The sequence below is a fragment of the Haliotis cracherodii genome, unplaced genomic scaffold (genome assembly GCF_022045235.1).
Source record: "Haliotis cracherodii isolate W230 unplaced genomic scaffold, xgHalCrac1.p SCAF_3, whole genome shotgun sequence".
Lineage (NCBI taxonomy): Eukaryota > Metazoa > Mollusca > Gastropoda > Lepetellida > Haliotidae > Haliotis > Haliotis cracherodii.
In genome coordinates this window covers 72,636,268-72,654,552 of record NW_027266286.1, presented here as the reverse complement: position 1 = coordinate 72,654,552, position 18,285 = coordinate 72,636,268, and the positions used below count along the sequence as shown (strand labels likewise).

The 18,285-nt window shown below is 41.1% G+C and overlaps 1 protein-coding gene across 3 annotated transcripts in view; it reads left to right on the top strand.

The window, feature by feature from the left end:
* LOC139475104 (cGMP-inhibited 3',5'-cyclic phosphodiesterase 3A-like) overlaps window positions 1-18,285 on the top strand; it is a 201,803-nt gene that overhangs the window by 64,586 nt on the left and 118,932 nt on the right. For 2 of the 3 annotated variants that reach the window (XM_071258351.1, XM_071258350.1), the window contains exon 2: window positions 2,387-2,416. The exons of the other annotated variant lie outside the window; for it this stretch is intronic. In XM_071258351.1, coding sequence (XP_071114452.1) covers window positions 2,387-2,416 — 30 coding nt within the window. The remainder of the gene's footprint in view (window positions 1-2,386; window positions 2,417-18,285) is intronic. 3 annotated transcript variants of the gene reach the window in all.

Genomic DNA, 18,285 nt, shown 5'->3' with positions numbered 1-18,285 from the left:
TGTAAGAGGGTACCAAATGGATCGGGTGGTCAGGGTTGGTGAACTATTTACTGTGGCACAGATCGTTGCTCCTAAAATTAATCTTTGGATTGGAAGGTCCCGACTTGATTATTTACAGAATGACGTCATATTGGTGGAATACAGTGTGGCATTAAGCATTGAACTGACAACAAAAATCAATAAATTAAAAATATAAATAAATAAATCTGGCATTATCTGAATTCTTAATTCTTACACAATCTGAATTCAGAAATGACAGAACTGTTTTCGTTTATACCATCAACTGGGACAATCCAATACAAATTTTCACTGCTTCATCTTCAAAGATATTTGAGTCTGGTTGAATTCTTCTACGTTTGAGGCTTGTATCAGTTCATTAAGACAGCCAGGGATGAGAGCAGCGTGGGTATGGTGCTTCAGCCCCAGGCTGATGCCAACTGTGTTCAAGATTGCTTGTTTTGTAGGGTGTCGGAAGTGACAAAGTGTTATTACGTGTTCTGATATGTGTCCGTGCAAGAGAGGTGTGAACATTTTCGTGTTTAATGGTTATTGCGCCATTATTATTCAGTATTTTGTTAAGTTGGAATTAAATTTCTGTCTCCTATCTAATATAAGAACAGTAGCTTGGAGCCATGTACTGCCACTCCAGCTGTGATAGGCATACAAAATGGAAAATAATCAATGCCAGTGATTCGCGTGTCTCCTGAGAGACGAAAATGTTGCGTAGTGCAAGAAGATGTTTCTGGGGATTAATGTATTGATGGATTCAACATGCCAACTAGGCTCCTGATTGAACAGAAGGGGGAAACATTTGCTGTTGTTAATCTTTTTGATGTTAAAGAAAAATGTTGCACATCTTAGGTAATGATTGGCTTCAATATAGATTTTGTGTCTTATAAGAGGAGAATTTTGTGTTGGTTGATGTGACATTGACAGTATTGTGTGATGTTATGGGATGCATTTAAAGGTCCATACAACCTTATGTTGAGATTACAAAGCTGCCAGTCTTTGATCTGTCATGGTTTATGCATTATTGATAACAAATAATAATTTAAAAAAAACTTTTCTGAATAGTTTAGCAAAACAACACTTTAGAATTCTGCTTGTTGTAATGAGAGTTGGTACATTTACATTGTTTTAGGCTGCGTCATCAATAGTCCTTTCAGTAATCAAATCTGGGCCAGACTGACCAACCGTTGACAGCTCAGTGATGCATTGTGTCCTCCGAATCCTCAATAATCCACTCTCATAACAAGCAGGGTGTACTGGGGACCTTTTGTATGGGGCAGAATCATATCATGTGAAACTGAACGTATACATTCACCATGAGAAACCATGATCATATTTCTCCTCATATCATGTTGAACAAGAGCATATACATTCACCTCATAGATCTGTCATGCGAAACTAAGCATATTAAATCATCCTGTAGGCTCTGCTCTGTCTTGGCAAACATGGGCATATATTGTTCACCTCATAGGATGTATCATGTGAAATGTAAATCAGCTCCTAGATTCTTCCCTGTGCGACAACAGCATGTTGATCAACTTCTAGATTCTGTTGTGGAAAATGAGAGCATGTAAATCAACTCCCAAGATTCCCAACTGTGAAATGAGAGCATGTAAATCTACTCCCAAGATTCTGTCCTGTGAAATGAGAGCATGTAAATCTACTCCCGAGATTCCCAACTGTGAAATGAGAGCATGTAAATCAACTCCCAAGATTCCCAACTGTGAAATGAGAGCATGTAAATCAACTCCCAAGATTCCCAACTGTGAAATGAGAGCATGTAAATCTACTCCCTAGATTCTGTCCTGTGAAATGAGAGCATGTAATTCTACTCATGGATTATGTCCTGTGAAATGAGAGCATGTAAATCAACTCCTGGATTATGTCCTGTGAAATGAGAGCATGTAAATCAACTCCTGGATTATGTCCTGTGAAATGAGAGCATGTGAATCAACTCCTAGATTCTGTCCTCTGAAATGAGAGCATGTAAATCAACTCCTAGATTCTGTCCTGTGTAATGAGAGCATTTTTTATCAACTCCTAGATTCTGTCCTGTGAAATGAGAGCATGTTAATCAACTCCTAGATTCTGTCCTGTGAAATGAGAGCATGTAAATCAACTCCTAGATTCTCAGATGTTAAACAAGAGCATGTGAATCAACTCTGAGATTCCCAATGTTAAACAAGAGCACATACATTCATCTTTCAGAGTTCTCTTTTTGCTTTTGCATGTCCTGTTTGTTTTAATTTGGCTAACTTCATTACACACATGATTTCAGCTTTTTAACAATTAATGCACATGTTTGTTTCACCGGCATAATGTTTGTTTTCCATTTATGTTCATCAATTGATTTTGCCCCTTTCTTTTTATCTTGAAGTGGATGGACTCGTACGGTATATGGAGAAAGGTAAGCCTGTTTCATCATCTCGCCTCATGTCACTCTTGCTATACCTGCACTATGCTGCACTTGAGTTGCACCCAGTTCACAAGAAGTTCACACCCATTCACATTGACACTACTTCACACCCATTAACGCTCAGGCCACACCTAGTTCACACCTAGTTCACACCTAGTTCACACCCATTCACACTGACACTCACTTCACACCCATTCACACTGACACTCACTTCACACCCATTCACACTGACACTCACTTCACACCCGTTCACACTCAGGCCACACCTAGTTCACACCTAGTTCACACCTAGTTCACACTCAGGCCACACCTAGTTCACACCCATTCACACTGACACTCACTTCACACCCATTCACACTGACGCTCACTTCACACCTGTTCACACTCAGGCCACACCTAGTTCACACTAAGTTCACACTCAGTTCACACCTAGTTCACACCCATTCACACTGACACTCACTTCCCACCCATTCACACTGACACTCACTTCCCACCCATTCACACTCAGGCCACACTGACACCAATCTCAGTTCTCACTCAGTTCACACTGACACCAATCTCAGTTCACACCAAGTTCACACTGACACCAATCTCATTTCACACCCGGTTCACACTGACACCATTCTCACTTCACACCCAGTTCACACCCAATTCACACTGACACCAATCTCAGTTCACACCCAGTTCACACTGACATAAATCTCAGTTCACACCAAGTTCACACTGAGACCAATCTCAGTTCACACCCAGTTCACACTGACACCAATCTCAGTTCACACCCGGTTCACACTGACACCAATCTCAGTTCACACCCAGTTCACACCCAATTCACACTGACACCAATCTCAGTTCACACCCAGTTCACACTGACATAAATCTCAGTTCACACCAAGTTCACACTGACACCAATCTCAGTACACACCCAGTTCACACTGACACCAATCTCAGTTCACACTCAGTTCACACCCAATTCACACTGACACCAATCTCAGTTCACACCCAATTCACACTGACACCAATCTCAGTTCACACCCAGTTCACACTGACATAAATCTCAGTTCACACCCAGTTCACACTGACACCAATCTCAGTTCACACCAAGTTCACACTTAGGTCACACTGACACCAATCTCAGTTCACACCCAGTTCACACTGACATAAATCTCAGTTCACACCAAGTTCACACTGACACCAATCTCAGTACACACCCAGTTCACACTGACACCAATCTCAGTTCACACTCAGTTCACACCCAATTCACACTGACACCAATCTCAGTTCACACCCAATTCACACTGACACCAATCTCAGTTCACACCCAGTTCACACTGACATAAATCTCAGTTCACACCCAGTTCACACTGACACCAATCTCAGTTCACACCAAGTTCACACTTAGGTCACACTGACACCAATCTCAGTTCACACCCAGTTCACACTCACTGATGTTACACTCTGTTCTCACTGACGTTACACTCTGTTCTCACTGATGTTACACTCTGTATACACTGACAGTACGCTCTGTCCACACACTTTCCACACTGACGTTACACTCTGTTCTCACTGATGTTAAGCCCTGTCCACACTGATGTTACACTCTGTCCACACTCATGTTACACTCTGTCCACACTCATGTTACACTCTGTTCACACACTTCCCACACTGACGTTACACTCTGTCCCCACACTGCCCACACTGATGTTACACTCTGCCCACGCTGATGTTACTCTCTGTCCACACTCATGTTACACTCTGTCCCCACACTGCCCACACTGATGTTACACACTGCCCACGCTGATGTTACTCTCTGTCCACACTGACGTTACACTCTGTCCCCACACTGCCCACACTGATGTTACACACTGCCCACGCTGATGTTACTCTCTGTCCACACTGACGTTACACTATGTCAACGGTATACCATGTTTATCGCATGTGCTTGTATCAAAGATTCACACTGGCAATGAGCTACTGGAAATACCTGAGAGGTATGTGTAGCCTGTACTTTATGAGTTCCCCTGGATTGAAGGATATTCTTACATCTGACATCTTATACCAGAGTCACTGCTGGTGGAATGTTCACCTGTATATGTGGAGATGTGGTGCTCACATTGGTGAAAGAAAATGGCTGGTTGTTGGACAGAGACTTTCAGCTTTAGTGACTCTACTGGTATGCTCACACATAGGTAATGTCGCACACAGTATACTCTGACTATGTGGAATAGACCTAACTAAGTCATATTTATCGTATCCTGAATATATATGGAACAATGTTGTCATATTTGTCATATCCTGAATATATGTGGAATACTGCTGTGTCATATTTATCGTATCCTGAATATATATGGAACAATGTTGTCATATTTGTCATATCCTGAATATATGTGGAATACTGCTGTGTCATATTTATCGTATCCTGAATATATGTGGAATACTGCTGTGTCATATTTATCGTATCCTGAATATATGTGGAATACTGCTGTGTTATATTTGTCATATCCTGAATATATGTGGAATACTGCTGTGTCATATTTATCATATCCTGAATATATGTGGAATACTGCTGTGTTATATTTGTCATATCCTGAATATATGTGGAATACTGCTGTGTCATATTTGTCATATCCTGAATATATGTGGACATAGATTATTGCTGATTGACATACTTGGCTAATTCTGAATATGTTTAGAATATTGCTTTCTATGTCTTACTTCACATGTTCTGAGTGTAGGTGTACTGTAAATATGAATGAATTGGGTATTATTTACTTCTTTAGAGTTGTGTATATATTTTTGCTGACTGTAGCATGACCTGCAAATCACTCACTCATTGAACAGTTGATATGTTCAGATAAAGATAAACACCTTGATGATAAACTTGGTCACTTGATAAACAACTCTTAAGGTTGTTGCACTTGAAATAGTTTCCCTACAGATAAACTCAAGTTGTTCGTCCTTGATAACAAACCCGTTCAACCTGAACATCAGACAAGAGGTGTCAATTTACACCTAGTCACCACAGTTATTTTACACTTGGCCACACTTACTTTACACTAGATATTGTAGCCAGCACTGGTGTATATCAGACGTATCTCCCATGTCAGATATCATAGACAATGTTTCATTCCTTGTGGTACAATGTCACAAGCTATATCACTAGACTAATAAGAACCAGGGAGACACTTGGTCATATCCAGATAGTCCATTCCTCATTTTCCACACATCTTTTGTAAAACAATTACATTTGTTTTGTAGAAACGACTTGTCCCTTTACAGTTTCACTGGTCTTGGACTAGTGGCCATGACTAACCTTGAGATAAGTCCACAAGTGGCCCAGTGGTCTGTGGTGCTGCAATTCCCTCTGCAGAGTAGTGTCCCTTGGGTGTTCCAGAAACCTATCATCGTGGTTTAAATCCCAGTTCAGGCTGATTAACTTTCTAGGTTTATCAGCACCATGTCCATGCTTGTGGGTTTCACCAAGATGGTAAACATCAAAGACCCATAACTTGGCCTTAAACCCTCCACATTAAGCTGTCATTCTGTGATAAAAGTGAAATACTGTTAAAAGCAGTGTTGGACAAAACTTACTCACTCACTCAGTATGTAAAGACATACAGTGGTATTTACAATAGACATGCTTATCAGTGTGTGAGTTACGGAATAATGTTAAACATTGCATCATCAATATCCCCGCTGGTAGCCTAGTGGTTTAAGCATTCGCTCGTCACACCGAAGGTAGGAATATTGCTTAGAAAGCGACGTAAAACCATACTCACTCACTGACTCCCCACTGGAGGTTTTAATTGTTATGTCCTAATCGGCGGTGAGGGTGGGGCTGTTTACTGCTGAGGCCAAAATAACAGTTGAGTTGTACTGGTTGCCTGTTCAGGGCACAGTTCCACAAAGCGTTCTTAACGTTACGACTATCGTAAGCCATTATTAAAGTATGGGAGTTACGATCACCTTAGGGCTAAGATGGTTTTGTGGAATGGGGCCCTGACCCATATCTGGAGCCTCCTAACTATGAACCTTTTTTTCATCATTTTTATTGAGTAGCACAGAAGCTTTTATCATGGTATTGTCCGTATTGTATGTCTCTAGGGCATAATTGTCTTACTTTGTTATAAATAAGCCAGGCCTTGTCATCTTTTAAAAGCAGACTTTTTTGTCTCTGAAAATATATATGTTTTATAGAAACAAGCAACTACATTTAAATTAAAAAGGGCCCCCAGTCATAGAGATGGGAGATTCAAAGACTAATAACATCTGTTTTTAGGCTATGTGCTGGGGTCATTTTTGATTAGAAATCACATTCTAGGACCATCAGTTGAAGGTTCATGTAACAAGAATATTTACTGGTCCTTGTGCCAAGCTCTGTCCTCTCTCCGTGGAGTCTGACATAGAGTCTGCACATGAAAACAGAGCCTGATCCTGTGGAACATCTAGACTTGCTTCATTTAGGACTATAGCATAACAGTAAGGGCTGGACAGAATGGAAAATAATGTGGTTCAGAGACTGTGAGACAGGCTCGGTTATAGTGACATAATCCAACTTAATGTGTGTTTTTTAAAGACAAGGATATATGAAAGAACACAATAAAACAAGACCTATCGAACCTGTTTTTTGGATTGGCTGAAGTAGGAAACATATTTTTTTTGCAAATGGGGTGCAAGGTGTGAAGTCATGTCTTGGTGTCTCCAGGCACTACATTGCTGAAATATTGCTAATTATGCCGTTCTCACTGACTGACTGAAGTCCTTTCTTGTATACAGTACTGAGTTAGAGAAATCATTTGTAAAGATATGGAAATTATTTTTGATTTGGTACTTCTGAAACATTCATTCACTTTAACAATATCTGATTTGTATTTCTTGCAGTGAGTTTGTAGGGGGAATGGGTGGCCCAGTCTAAAGTCCTGCAATTCAATGTGCAGGGTTGTGTCCTTTAGGCATGCCAGAAAACTGTGGTCATGGGTTTGAATCTTGGTTCACCCCGATCATGTTTCTAGGTTTGTCGGCACTATAACCATGCTCGTGGGTTTCAATTTCGTGAAATTGATAAACACATGAGACCTGCATCGCTTAGGGCTTTCCTTCCACTTCAAGCTGACATGCCCTGATCTTAGTGGAATACTTTTCAAACGGTTAGACCCTACACACTCACTCACTCACTCACAGTGTTTTCTAGACTAATGCAGATTAATTTATGCATATACAGTAAACTAGGACCATTAAATTTAGCTTGTTATAACCGTAGTTCGTTGTAGGCACTTAAACAGCTTATGTACAACAAATGGATGGGACCCGAAAACAGTTTGTTATGTTCATCAATTCGGTATAAGCGTGTTCGTTATAGACATCTACTGTACATTCTATTTTTCAGGACTGAAATTTCATTGACTATGTTTATGTATCAGTTGTGTCCTAACAGGGCTGATAATTATCAGTATAAAGTACTGACAGTTGTAACATAATTAGTACATTATAAGTTACGAGTATTTTCAAGGTTGATAACAGGATAATGATGGCGTTATCAGAACAAGCCTCTGGTGAGGAGCCAAGATCGTCAGTGATACCGGCTATGACATGTGCTTGAGACAGTATTGACAGTCTGACAACATATCCAGACTATTGTCTTGCGTGTCATTTGTCAGAGATGATTGACATGTAGTCGTCAGTAGTCATCAGTAGCCGTCAGTAGCATCCAGGGTCCATGTGTCTAGTATTCCATGGGTGGTATACATTTCATATTGTATAGGTCAGGGCTGTTTGTTGTCTGCCTCCTAGACCCCAGAGATTAATTTAGAAAAGGATACCTACTCAAGTCTAGAATATAATGGCAAGTTTAGATTGCTGTAATTTTTGGATACTATCTATTTTCTTTATATGAATTTTTAAATAACGTGTTTTAGATGGCGTTATTTTTCAGACAAAAGTTTGGTCGAGGCTGTTTGTTCCATCACTGGTTAGTATAAGCAAGGATGTTAATATTGCATGCTTTGCCATTACATACTAGTATATTGCATTAGTGCATTGGACAGGTTATGATTGCTGGAATATGTTCAAATTGTTAATATTATCAATCGGACGAATCAATAGGATTTATACACTTCATGGCTATGGATAGGTGTTATTTGACGTTTCTTTAACAAACAGAATCATGTTCTGGCTAATGGTAAACATGTTTTGTTACGGGGCTTCAGAAGGAAAACATCTAGACAAGCTAAAGACTAAGCTCCCAGCAGCTTTAATCTTAGTTTTAGGTTTTTTGGAATGGATTATTTGCTGTTTGTGACATTTGGCGAAATTTGCAGATGCACTCAGCAGTGTATGACATGTTTCAGCTGTCCGAGAAACACCGACACATTTCACACAGCTGGAGGACTCTGAACAAGGCGGCCAGCACGGGGCCATGATAGTAGTCGTTACTAATTGTCATTGATTGGATCCTTTTAATGTCTGATCGAATCTCGTTATTGGCTGAAATTGATTGCGTTAATGATCTCCCCGATTGGTAGTGAGGCTGTAGAACGGCCTTGATGACGTTCACCGGACTGGGATGATGGCGCCCTCGCCATCTAAAGGACATAAACCACACTCTTCTGTGCCATCATTTTGCTGGACCTACACGCTTTGATTGCAGTGCCAGATCTTATTTGCATAATTCGGATGTTTGCTTTAGGAGTGATTTAGTTATTGGTAAGATTAGAAAAGCAATTTGCAGAAACGACGTCACACTTGATGCTATTAGTAGGACACAAGTTTGTGGACGGAGAGGAAGGCCTTGGGGAGGGGAATGTTTATTGCAGGCTGCAGGATTATCATGTTTTTTCACAGTGATTAATTAGACTTTGCTCTTGAAATAAGGCTTGCTTCATCTGTAGTAGAAAAGAATTGCTATTCTTTTAAACATTTTATGTTGATAAATGGGATGTTGCCACAGGTTTTATTGATCTTCAAAAGCAGTTAGTGAACAAATCATGTTCAATTTAGTTTAGAATGAAAGGTATGGATCTTTAGTTCAATTTAATGAAGTTGTCCTCTATGAATAGTTGTAAGCAAGCAGTTTTTTTATCCATCTAATGAATGTAATTGCATTTGAAAGAAAAGATTATTATTTGTGAGCTCTATTGTGGAATAATTTGGGAAGTCTCACCTACCCTATTTCGACGTAAGCGGCCAGGGCACTCTCAAAATTAGAAATAATGGGCTCTTATTGGAATATAATTTTGGTGGAAAAAAAACAGTTGAAAGATCGTAAATTTTGTCGTGTATTCTGACAGCCTGAAATGATACAAAAGAAAAATCTGTGCGTATTATACAGGACATATATTTTTCCAGAATTTAATTGCCAATAATTAAGGGTTCATATAACACCTGAGTGCATATTATACACGAATAACTAAGTCTTGTGTACATTGATCTATCAGAAGGGGTGCTATTTGCGATTGTTCACTATTGTTCACTATCTAATATACTGGAAAATATCACCGTGGGCCCTTATTAGAGCATGGCGCTTATTATGTCAAATACAGTATTACGATTGAAACTCTGTCATCAATTATATTAGAGATGTGTTTCAGCATTAATTTGTTAGTGGTGATGGAGCGAGTTTGGTTTTAATACCACTTTGAATAGCATTTCAGTAATATGATGTTGTGTCGGCTTGATATGGGAGGAAAAGGTATGTTATCATGGGTATAGTGCTGACGAACCTAGAAACATAATCAGGGTGAGCTTGGGTTCAACACCATGGTCATAGGTTTCTGGCTTGCCTAATTAGGTTGATGTTGCTGTTGAATGTGATGTGATGACGCAGCTGGAAATGATGATGATGGTGTCAGGGTGATGGTGGGGGTGGTAGTGGTGGTGGTGGTGTTGGTGGTGTCGGTGGTGGTGGTGGTGTCAGGGTGATAGTGGTGTTGGTGGTGTCAGGGTGGTGGTGATGGTGTCAGGGTGATAGTGGTGGTGGTGATAGTGGTGGTGGTAGTGGTGGTGGTGGTGTTGCTGGTGTCGGTGGTGGTGGTGGTGTCAGGGTGATAGTGGTGGTGGTGGTGTCAGGGTGATAGTGGTGTCGGTGGTGGTGGTGGTGTCAGGGTGATAGTGGTGGTGGTGGTGTCAGGGTGATGGTGGTGGTAGTGGTGGTGGTGGTGGTGGTGGTGGTGGTGGTGGTGTCAGGGTGATAGTGGTGGTGGTGGTGTCAGGGTGATAGTGGTGGTGGTAGTGGTGGTGGTGGTGGTGGTGTCAGGGTGATAGTGGTGGTGGTGGTGTCAGGGTGATAGTGGTGGTGGTGGTGTCAGGGTGATAGTGGTGGTGGTGGTGTCAGGGTGATAGTGGTGGTGGTAATGGTGTCGGTGGTGGTGGTGTCGGTGGTGGTGGTGGTGTCAGGGTGATAGTGGTGGTGGTGGTGTCAGGGTGATAGTGGTGGTGGTGGTGTCAGGGTGATAGTGGTGGTGGTGGTCAAGGTTGTAGTGTTATTGAGGATGTCCTCCGGAAATACGTTTCATACACCAGAGACACCTTAATTAAGTAAAGCCATTGTTCATAGCCGCACAGCGTCCCACAATAATCCATGCCTATGTTAGTCCTTTGGGTAGCCTGAACAATCATGTATTGCATTTCCATTGTGGGTGACCAAGACTGTTTTGTCACAGGTACTAATCTATCTCAAGGTTGACTGGGTTCGTTTGATGTCTTCTAATGGAACACAGTGGTTTTCAGTGATGATTCCTTGTTTGATGTTGTATAATGGAAGCCTTAAATACCTTTCCATGGCGGACCATACTTCTAAGTCAGACTGCTACCCATTTCAAAGCATTTCTCATCAATCCAACAATGCCAATGAAACCTTCCATAGCACCATGGCCAGTCTAAAAAAACTGAAACATAATTACCATGGCAACCACATCTCACCACCACTATATTGATCAATCTCCATGGCAACGACCTGTCAACATCAATCACTATAGATCAATCTATTTCCACATGTTTGTCTGTTGCCAAAATTTCATCTGTCCATTTGGAACCAAGACAACCACTTGTCAGCCATCAGTCACTCATTCTGTCCATTTTGATGATGACCACTTGTCATCATCATTTCATCCATCCGTTTCCTAGACAACCACCTGTCACCATCATTTGATCCTTCCATTTCTATGACAACAACCTGTCACCATCATTTGATCCTTCCATTTCCATGACAACCACCTGTCACCATCATTTGATCCTTCCATTTCTATGACAACCACCTGTCACCATCATTTGATCCTTCCATTTCCATGACAACCACCTGTCACCACCATTGATCCTTTCATTTCCATGAAGTACAAAATTAATTTGGAAAGCATGTTCCAATTTCCTCTTCTTCAAGGAGGACAAGAGACCCAGTGGTATTATGGAACTGTCCTTTGTGCAGAGTTGCTTCCCTTGGTAGTGCCATGATCCTGAGTTTCAATCCTGAATTTGCCATGATCATAGTGCTTGGTTTGTCTGCCCCACACAAGTGCCTGTGGGACTCACCAAAGTGATAGATCTTTGGGCCCTCCTCCTATATTCAGCCGACAGACCATGATGTTACTGAAACGTTTCAAAAGAGTGTTAAACCCTATATACTACTCTCTTCCACTGTGTCATTTCTCCTTCATTGAGGAACTGGATGTGTGACAACTGTCTGTGTATGAGAGAAATGGGTCTAAGGCCGCCTCCTGCCCAGTTCAAACTGAGGACGGAGCAAACCAGTTGACCGTTGTTGTCGATAGCTGAAATAATTGCATTACCTCGTGGAAGATTAAAGGATTCTCAAACAGCTTACGTCTAACATTGCTGGCTCCAAATGGCCAGAAATAGCCACGTACGAAGGTGTGGGAAGCGCTGGTAGGGCGACACACTTACCTACAGCGCTCCTTGTCTATGGGCCGTCAACAGGCTGCAGACAGCACATGCTAAAATAGGACTTCTTCTCAGGCGTTCTAATTTGATAACGATGATATAGGAGGCAGAGATAGATGCTGCAGCAGACTGATATAGAGTGCAAAACATATAGTCTCTATGGATCTACATGAAATATTTTTATCTGAATTGATTAAAAGTAAATTGAGGCACAGTTCATAGACTTTTTTTGCTTTCTTATCCTTGATAAATAAATGAATCTACACAGTGTATTTATTTGAACATTGGCCAAGCCGCCTTGCTGGGATGTACATGGGAGTTTATGTGTGGAGATTAACCACACTCTTTGCCAAAAGGTTTTGAGTCTTGTAAACTGTCCTTTTACCTCTTTTCAGTAGATTTGACTCCAAACATTAAGGGCTGTCATAAGCTAAGCTTACATGATGAAAAGTCATTATAAACAACTCAAGCTGACTGTCTAGTTGCAGCTCCTGGGACTGAATATTAGTCCTCCTACCAATAGTATGTCCTAACTGAACCTGTGTTCAGGCTAATTGGTTCTGACAATTGTGTTGAGATACAAGTTGTCTGTAGGGAAGTGGCATCTGTTGATGATAGGATAAGAGCAGTGGCTACCATGCAGCTTTACCCTGGGTCTTCCCTCATTGGCAGCCTCAACAGCTCACATTCCATTAAATTAAAGCTGGCAAATTCACAGTGACACCCCAATACTTGGCTGTAGCCATAAGGGGAGACAACTCCCTGGCATTACACCAGTTGTGCTAAATTCTCGCTGTTGGTAATTACAGCCTATTTGTTGGGTTATGAAGAAGCACATCAGGCATTGGCATGCTGGGATAAGTCTGGGTCGTAACAGCTTAATTCTGCTCCATCATACAATGATTGATTATTTATGTATTAATATCTGACTAGGATGGAACCCTGTATAATATATTACTGTGTCATTAATTCGACCTATTTGATGTCCATTAATACCTATGTTATTATCGTGGACTCAATGTGTACTGATGATCGTAAGCCGAACTGTAGAAATGAATGCAATTTTACACCTGTGATATGTGTGTTTCAAAATAGAAATAAAATGAGAAAGGGATTTCAGTGATAGTTTAAAGGGGCACTTCTTTCTGTCCCCTGGAACAAGGACTGTTCAATGTAACTAGTTTCAGAGATAACATTGCTAGTATTAACAAGGCTTCACTAGTGTTATGCTGCAAAACTTGAGGCAATATTTTACTTTAATATATATTTTACTTTAATATATATTTTAATTTAATATATATTTTAATTTAACTGTGGCACTCATCTTTTAATGCCAAGTGGTTGTGTTTTATTAATATCATCGAACACCCTAAGAAATTACAGAAGAGAAGTTGCAACTTGATCGTAATGGAGGCACTTGTTGAAGAACATAGTTTGGCCAAAGGCAATTTCCAGGAACCTAATTTAAAAATGTAGTTAGGTTCAAGCAATGTTCCCTGGCCAACTTGACTGTTTAAACAAGACTTTGTAGAAGATCCCTGCCCTTCCTTGACAGTATGGTTTCCATGATATTGAATGATGAATGTTTGGCTTATGGGTAATACTGTGATTAATTTAACCCGTACCCTCCCAAGGCCTCCACCAGGGGATTGGACAGAAGCCATTAGGTGATATGTCAGAGATTCCATTATAAAAAGTAAGAATAGAATTTAAGGATTCTATTGAGTTTACTTTAAGGATTTTCTTGTCTTTGTATTATTATTTTTTAGAACTTAATGGATTTTATGGCACTTGATTAACCTGTGTGGCGTTTCAGAGAAGCAACTTTGTCAGGACTGTATCAGTGAAATCAGTGTGAAGTCTGAGGGTTTCTCATCGCCTTTCAGTGTTGTTTTTCCTGGGATGGATATTAATTTTACAACGCATTACCGTTACCAGACTTTCACTAGACTTTAGACAGAAAAAGGCACTGTTCGGTTAAGTAACATTCTTGTTGCATTTTTTTCGTGCAATACTCTATTCCAAAGATTGTGATTTGGATGCCTTGGTTGACAGAGGGTTGACCATATGACATTCTCTGTGCAAAGTTGCTTTCCCTTAGTTAAATGTCATGACCTTCTGGTTGAAGGTCCTGACCTTTGATCTGCCAGCTCCATGCTCATGCTTGAGGGTTTTACTCAGAAGTGAAAACTTTCTTCCGCCAGTGTCCTTTTGGGCTTCCCCCAAAGCTGACACCCCATGTTATGCTTCCACATGAAGATCTGGGTTAGAATTGGTCTTCAGCAACCCATGCTTGTCGAGATTGGGTGGTCAGGTTCAGTTTGTGTTTTTTTGTTTGTTGCTTAACGCCGCGCTTGGCAATATTCCAGCTATATGATAGGGTTCTGTAAATAATCGAGTCTGGACCACACAGTCCAGTGACTTGGTTGATGCATGTCATAGTGTCCCAATTACATAGACTGATGCTCATGATGTTAGTCAGTGGATTATGTGTTCCAGACTCTATCATTTACTGACTGAAGTATATGGCTGGAATATGAACAACATACAAACGAACCAAACAAAGGCGTTAAAGCCAACTCAGACCCCTGTGAACTGCTCTTACTTCAAGGAAAATACATGAATTTGCTCAATGAAAAAGATGAAAAATTCCCCTTGCAAACAAGTTGAAAATGAGACCCAAAATTTCACATTTGTAATGGAAAAAGCCTTAGGACATAAACTTCAACAACAACTAGCACTGCTCAAGCTGACATTACCAGGTTATCACAAGGGACATTGGGTGTTATGACCCTTTTCCTTGCCGTGACCTTGGAGGGTTCGGTCCTCTAAGTTGTGCCGTTCTGCATATGGTTGAAGAATCTACCATCGCCATGCTACCACAGGGGAGGAGCATTATGGGTAATTACTACTAATTTGCGTTAGCTTCGTAGTGGGAGGGCAGAGTGGGGAGCTCGTTGAGATGAGTTTGCAAACCTGAATGGCTTAGAATATGCCCTCTATGACTGTTACAGATGACCTCGTGCACTGCTCGGGGTAACAGCCAACAGTTCGGGTCTATCTTGTCTGGGCCAGATTGATATTCCAGGCTCTCTCTAACTCCCATAACCTATAAAGTATCTATTCTGAGACTTCTTAAACATTATTGTGGCCTGAATTCACATCTGCCTTTCCTAAATTCACACTGAGTTTGGAAATGAATTGCGTTTGTTTATATTTTGTAGACTTAAGAGGGCCCTGGAGAGACTGAATGAGCTTGTGATAAGACTGCAGGAGAGAGTGGACTTCATGTAGACTGAGACTGCAGGAGAGAGTGGACTTAGTGTAGACTGAGACTGTAGGAGAGAGTGGACTTCATGTAGACTGAGACTGCAGGAGAGAGTGGACTTAGTGTATACTGAGACTGTAGGAGAGAGTGGACTTAGTGTAGACTGAGCCTGTAGGAGAGAGTGGACTTCTTGTAGACTGAGACTGCAGGAGAGAGTGGACTTAGTGTAGACTGAGACTGTAGGAGAGAGTGGACTTAGTGTAGACTGAGACTGCAGGAGAGAGTGGACTTAGTGTAGACTGAGACTGTAGGAGAGAGTGGACTTAGTGTAGACTGAGACTGCAGGAGAGAGTGGACTTAGTGTAGACTGAGACTGTAGGAGAGAGTGGACTTAGTGTAGACTGAGACTGTAGGAGAGAGTGGACTTCATGTAGACTGAGACTGTAGGAGAGAGTGGACTTAGTGTAGACTTGAGACTGTAGGAGAGAGTGGACTTCATGTAGACTGAGACTGTAGGAGAGAGTGGACTTAGTGTAGACTGAGACTGTAGGAGAGAGTGGACTTAGTGTAGACTGAGACTGCAGGAGAGAGTGGACTTAGTGTAGACTGAGACTGTAGGAGAGAGTGGACTTAGTGTAGACTGAGACTGCAGGAGAGAGTGGACTTAGTGTAGACTGAGACTGTAGGAGAGAGTGGACTTAGTGTAGACTGAGACTGTAGGTTGTTGTTGGTTTGTTGTTTTACGCCGCACTCAGCAATATTCCAGCTATGTGACGGCTGTCTGTAAATAATCAAGTCTGGATCAGACAATCCAGTGATTAATATCATGAGCATCGATCCACACAATTGGGACTGATGACATGCATCAACCAAGTCAGCGAGCCTGACCATCCGATCCCGTTTTACGACAAGCATAGTCGCCTTTTACAGCAAGCATGAGTTGCTGAAGACCTATTCTATCCCAGATCTTCACGGGTCTGAGACTGTAGGAGAGAGTGGACTTAATGCTAACTGAGAGAAACCAAAACCTGCTTGATTTATGGAAGGAGAGCTGAGTGAATGAATTGTATGTAGTTCCAGGGTGTGTTAATTATATGAGAAAAGTGCTGTCTCAGCAGTAAGTTGTGTGCATGTTGGAAACCCACTGAGATATTACATCATAGTACAATGTGGTCTCCGCTCTGCAAATTGAATTACCTGTCATACATTCACCTCCATTCTCACAGGCAGCTGGTGAGAGGTTATTCTTGGTGGAAATAGATTTAATCTGGTTTGAATCATGTCAAATTTCATCAGTCATGACATTCTGCCTTGTAGTTTAATAAGCGAGTTTCTGCCAAGAATTCTAATCAGGGCTTTGATCTTGTAGGACATTTCTGTCATGTGGTTATCTGGTAATATTGTTTGTTTAGCAATGCTCACATCCTTACAGGCATTTATTAACATTTATCCTGGGGACAATATTTAAGATTTCTCTAGACTTTGAAACATGAGAATTGAAATGTTTTAGATTCATAGATTTAAGGTTATGCCATGCAGTAAGTTGTAAAACTCTTTATGCCCTTTTTTGTCAGCTCTATTGAGATTTTGCCTCAGCATTGATAAAGGTCTCCGCCTAATTTACAAACATTAAAATAGAATTAACCCCCTGCTTCCCCAGGTGCTGACAGCTGATTTATATTTGTTTGATGTGGGCTGTGTAAACAGGATTTGTTTCAGCTAGAGCTTACAATTTTATTAACAGGCCATTTCCGAGATGTTTAAAACAATCAATAGATGTCCTTGATTCAATTATCACTTGTTTGTACCTTGCCAATGAAGGCACGAGCTATTACTCATCTGCAAAACCTAACCAAGGACAGTGAGTGAGTGAGTGAGTATCATTTTACCCTGCATTTAGCAATATTCCAGCAATGTCACAGTAGGGGACACCAGAAATGGGCTTCACACATTGTAATTGTGTTGGGAATCGAAACCGGGTCTTTGGCGTGACAAGCGAACGCTTTATCCACAAGGCTACCAACTGCCTCCTTACCAAGGACAGCCTCAGGGCTAGGTGATGAGTTTGTTTTCAGTGATGTCTCAGCAGGGCAGCCTCATTGTAGCATGGCCCAGGAAGTAAACTATGTGACTTAGTTGATTGTGTGCCATCCACCCTGATTGTGTGGATCGTTGCTCACAATATCAGTCACTGGTTTGTTTGGCCTAGACTTGATTATTTACAGGCATATTGCTGGAATAGTGCAGTATTAAGTATCAAACAAAAAACTCAAGCATAGGTATTGTGAGACCAGAGTGGGATTAGAACCTACAACCCGCAGATCCTGGTATGGCTAAGGGACACAACTCAATGCATACACCACTGGGCCACCCATGAGAATGTATTCTAGTCCATGTATGCTAAAGCAGATTTATGCTTTTATGATTTCTTATTTTAACAATTATTATGCCAGTTGTCCTTGCAATATGAAGCCAGAATGAAATGTGCCAATGTAATGAATAGTTCAATCATATAATTATTCACTTATATGTTATACAAAATACAATCCGTAAGCAGACCTGGTGGTGTATATACATGATAAGTTCTATTCTGTTCTTGGTAAGCATCACCTGTTTCTCTTAACATATTGTGCGGCGGCACTAGTCTGGGTTAATTCATGTTCCAGGAGGCAGACCTCACTGCTTTGCCCCATGCTACATTCAT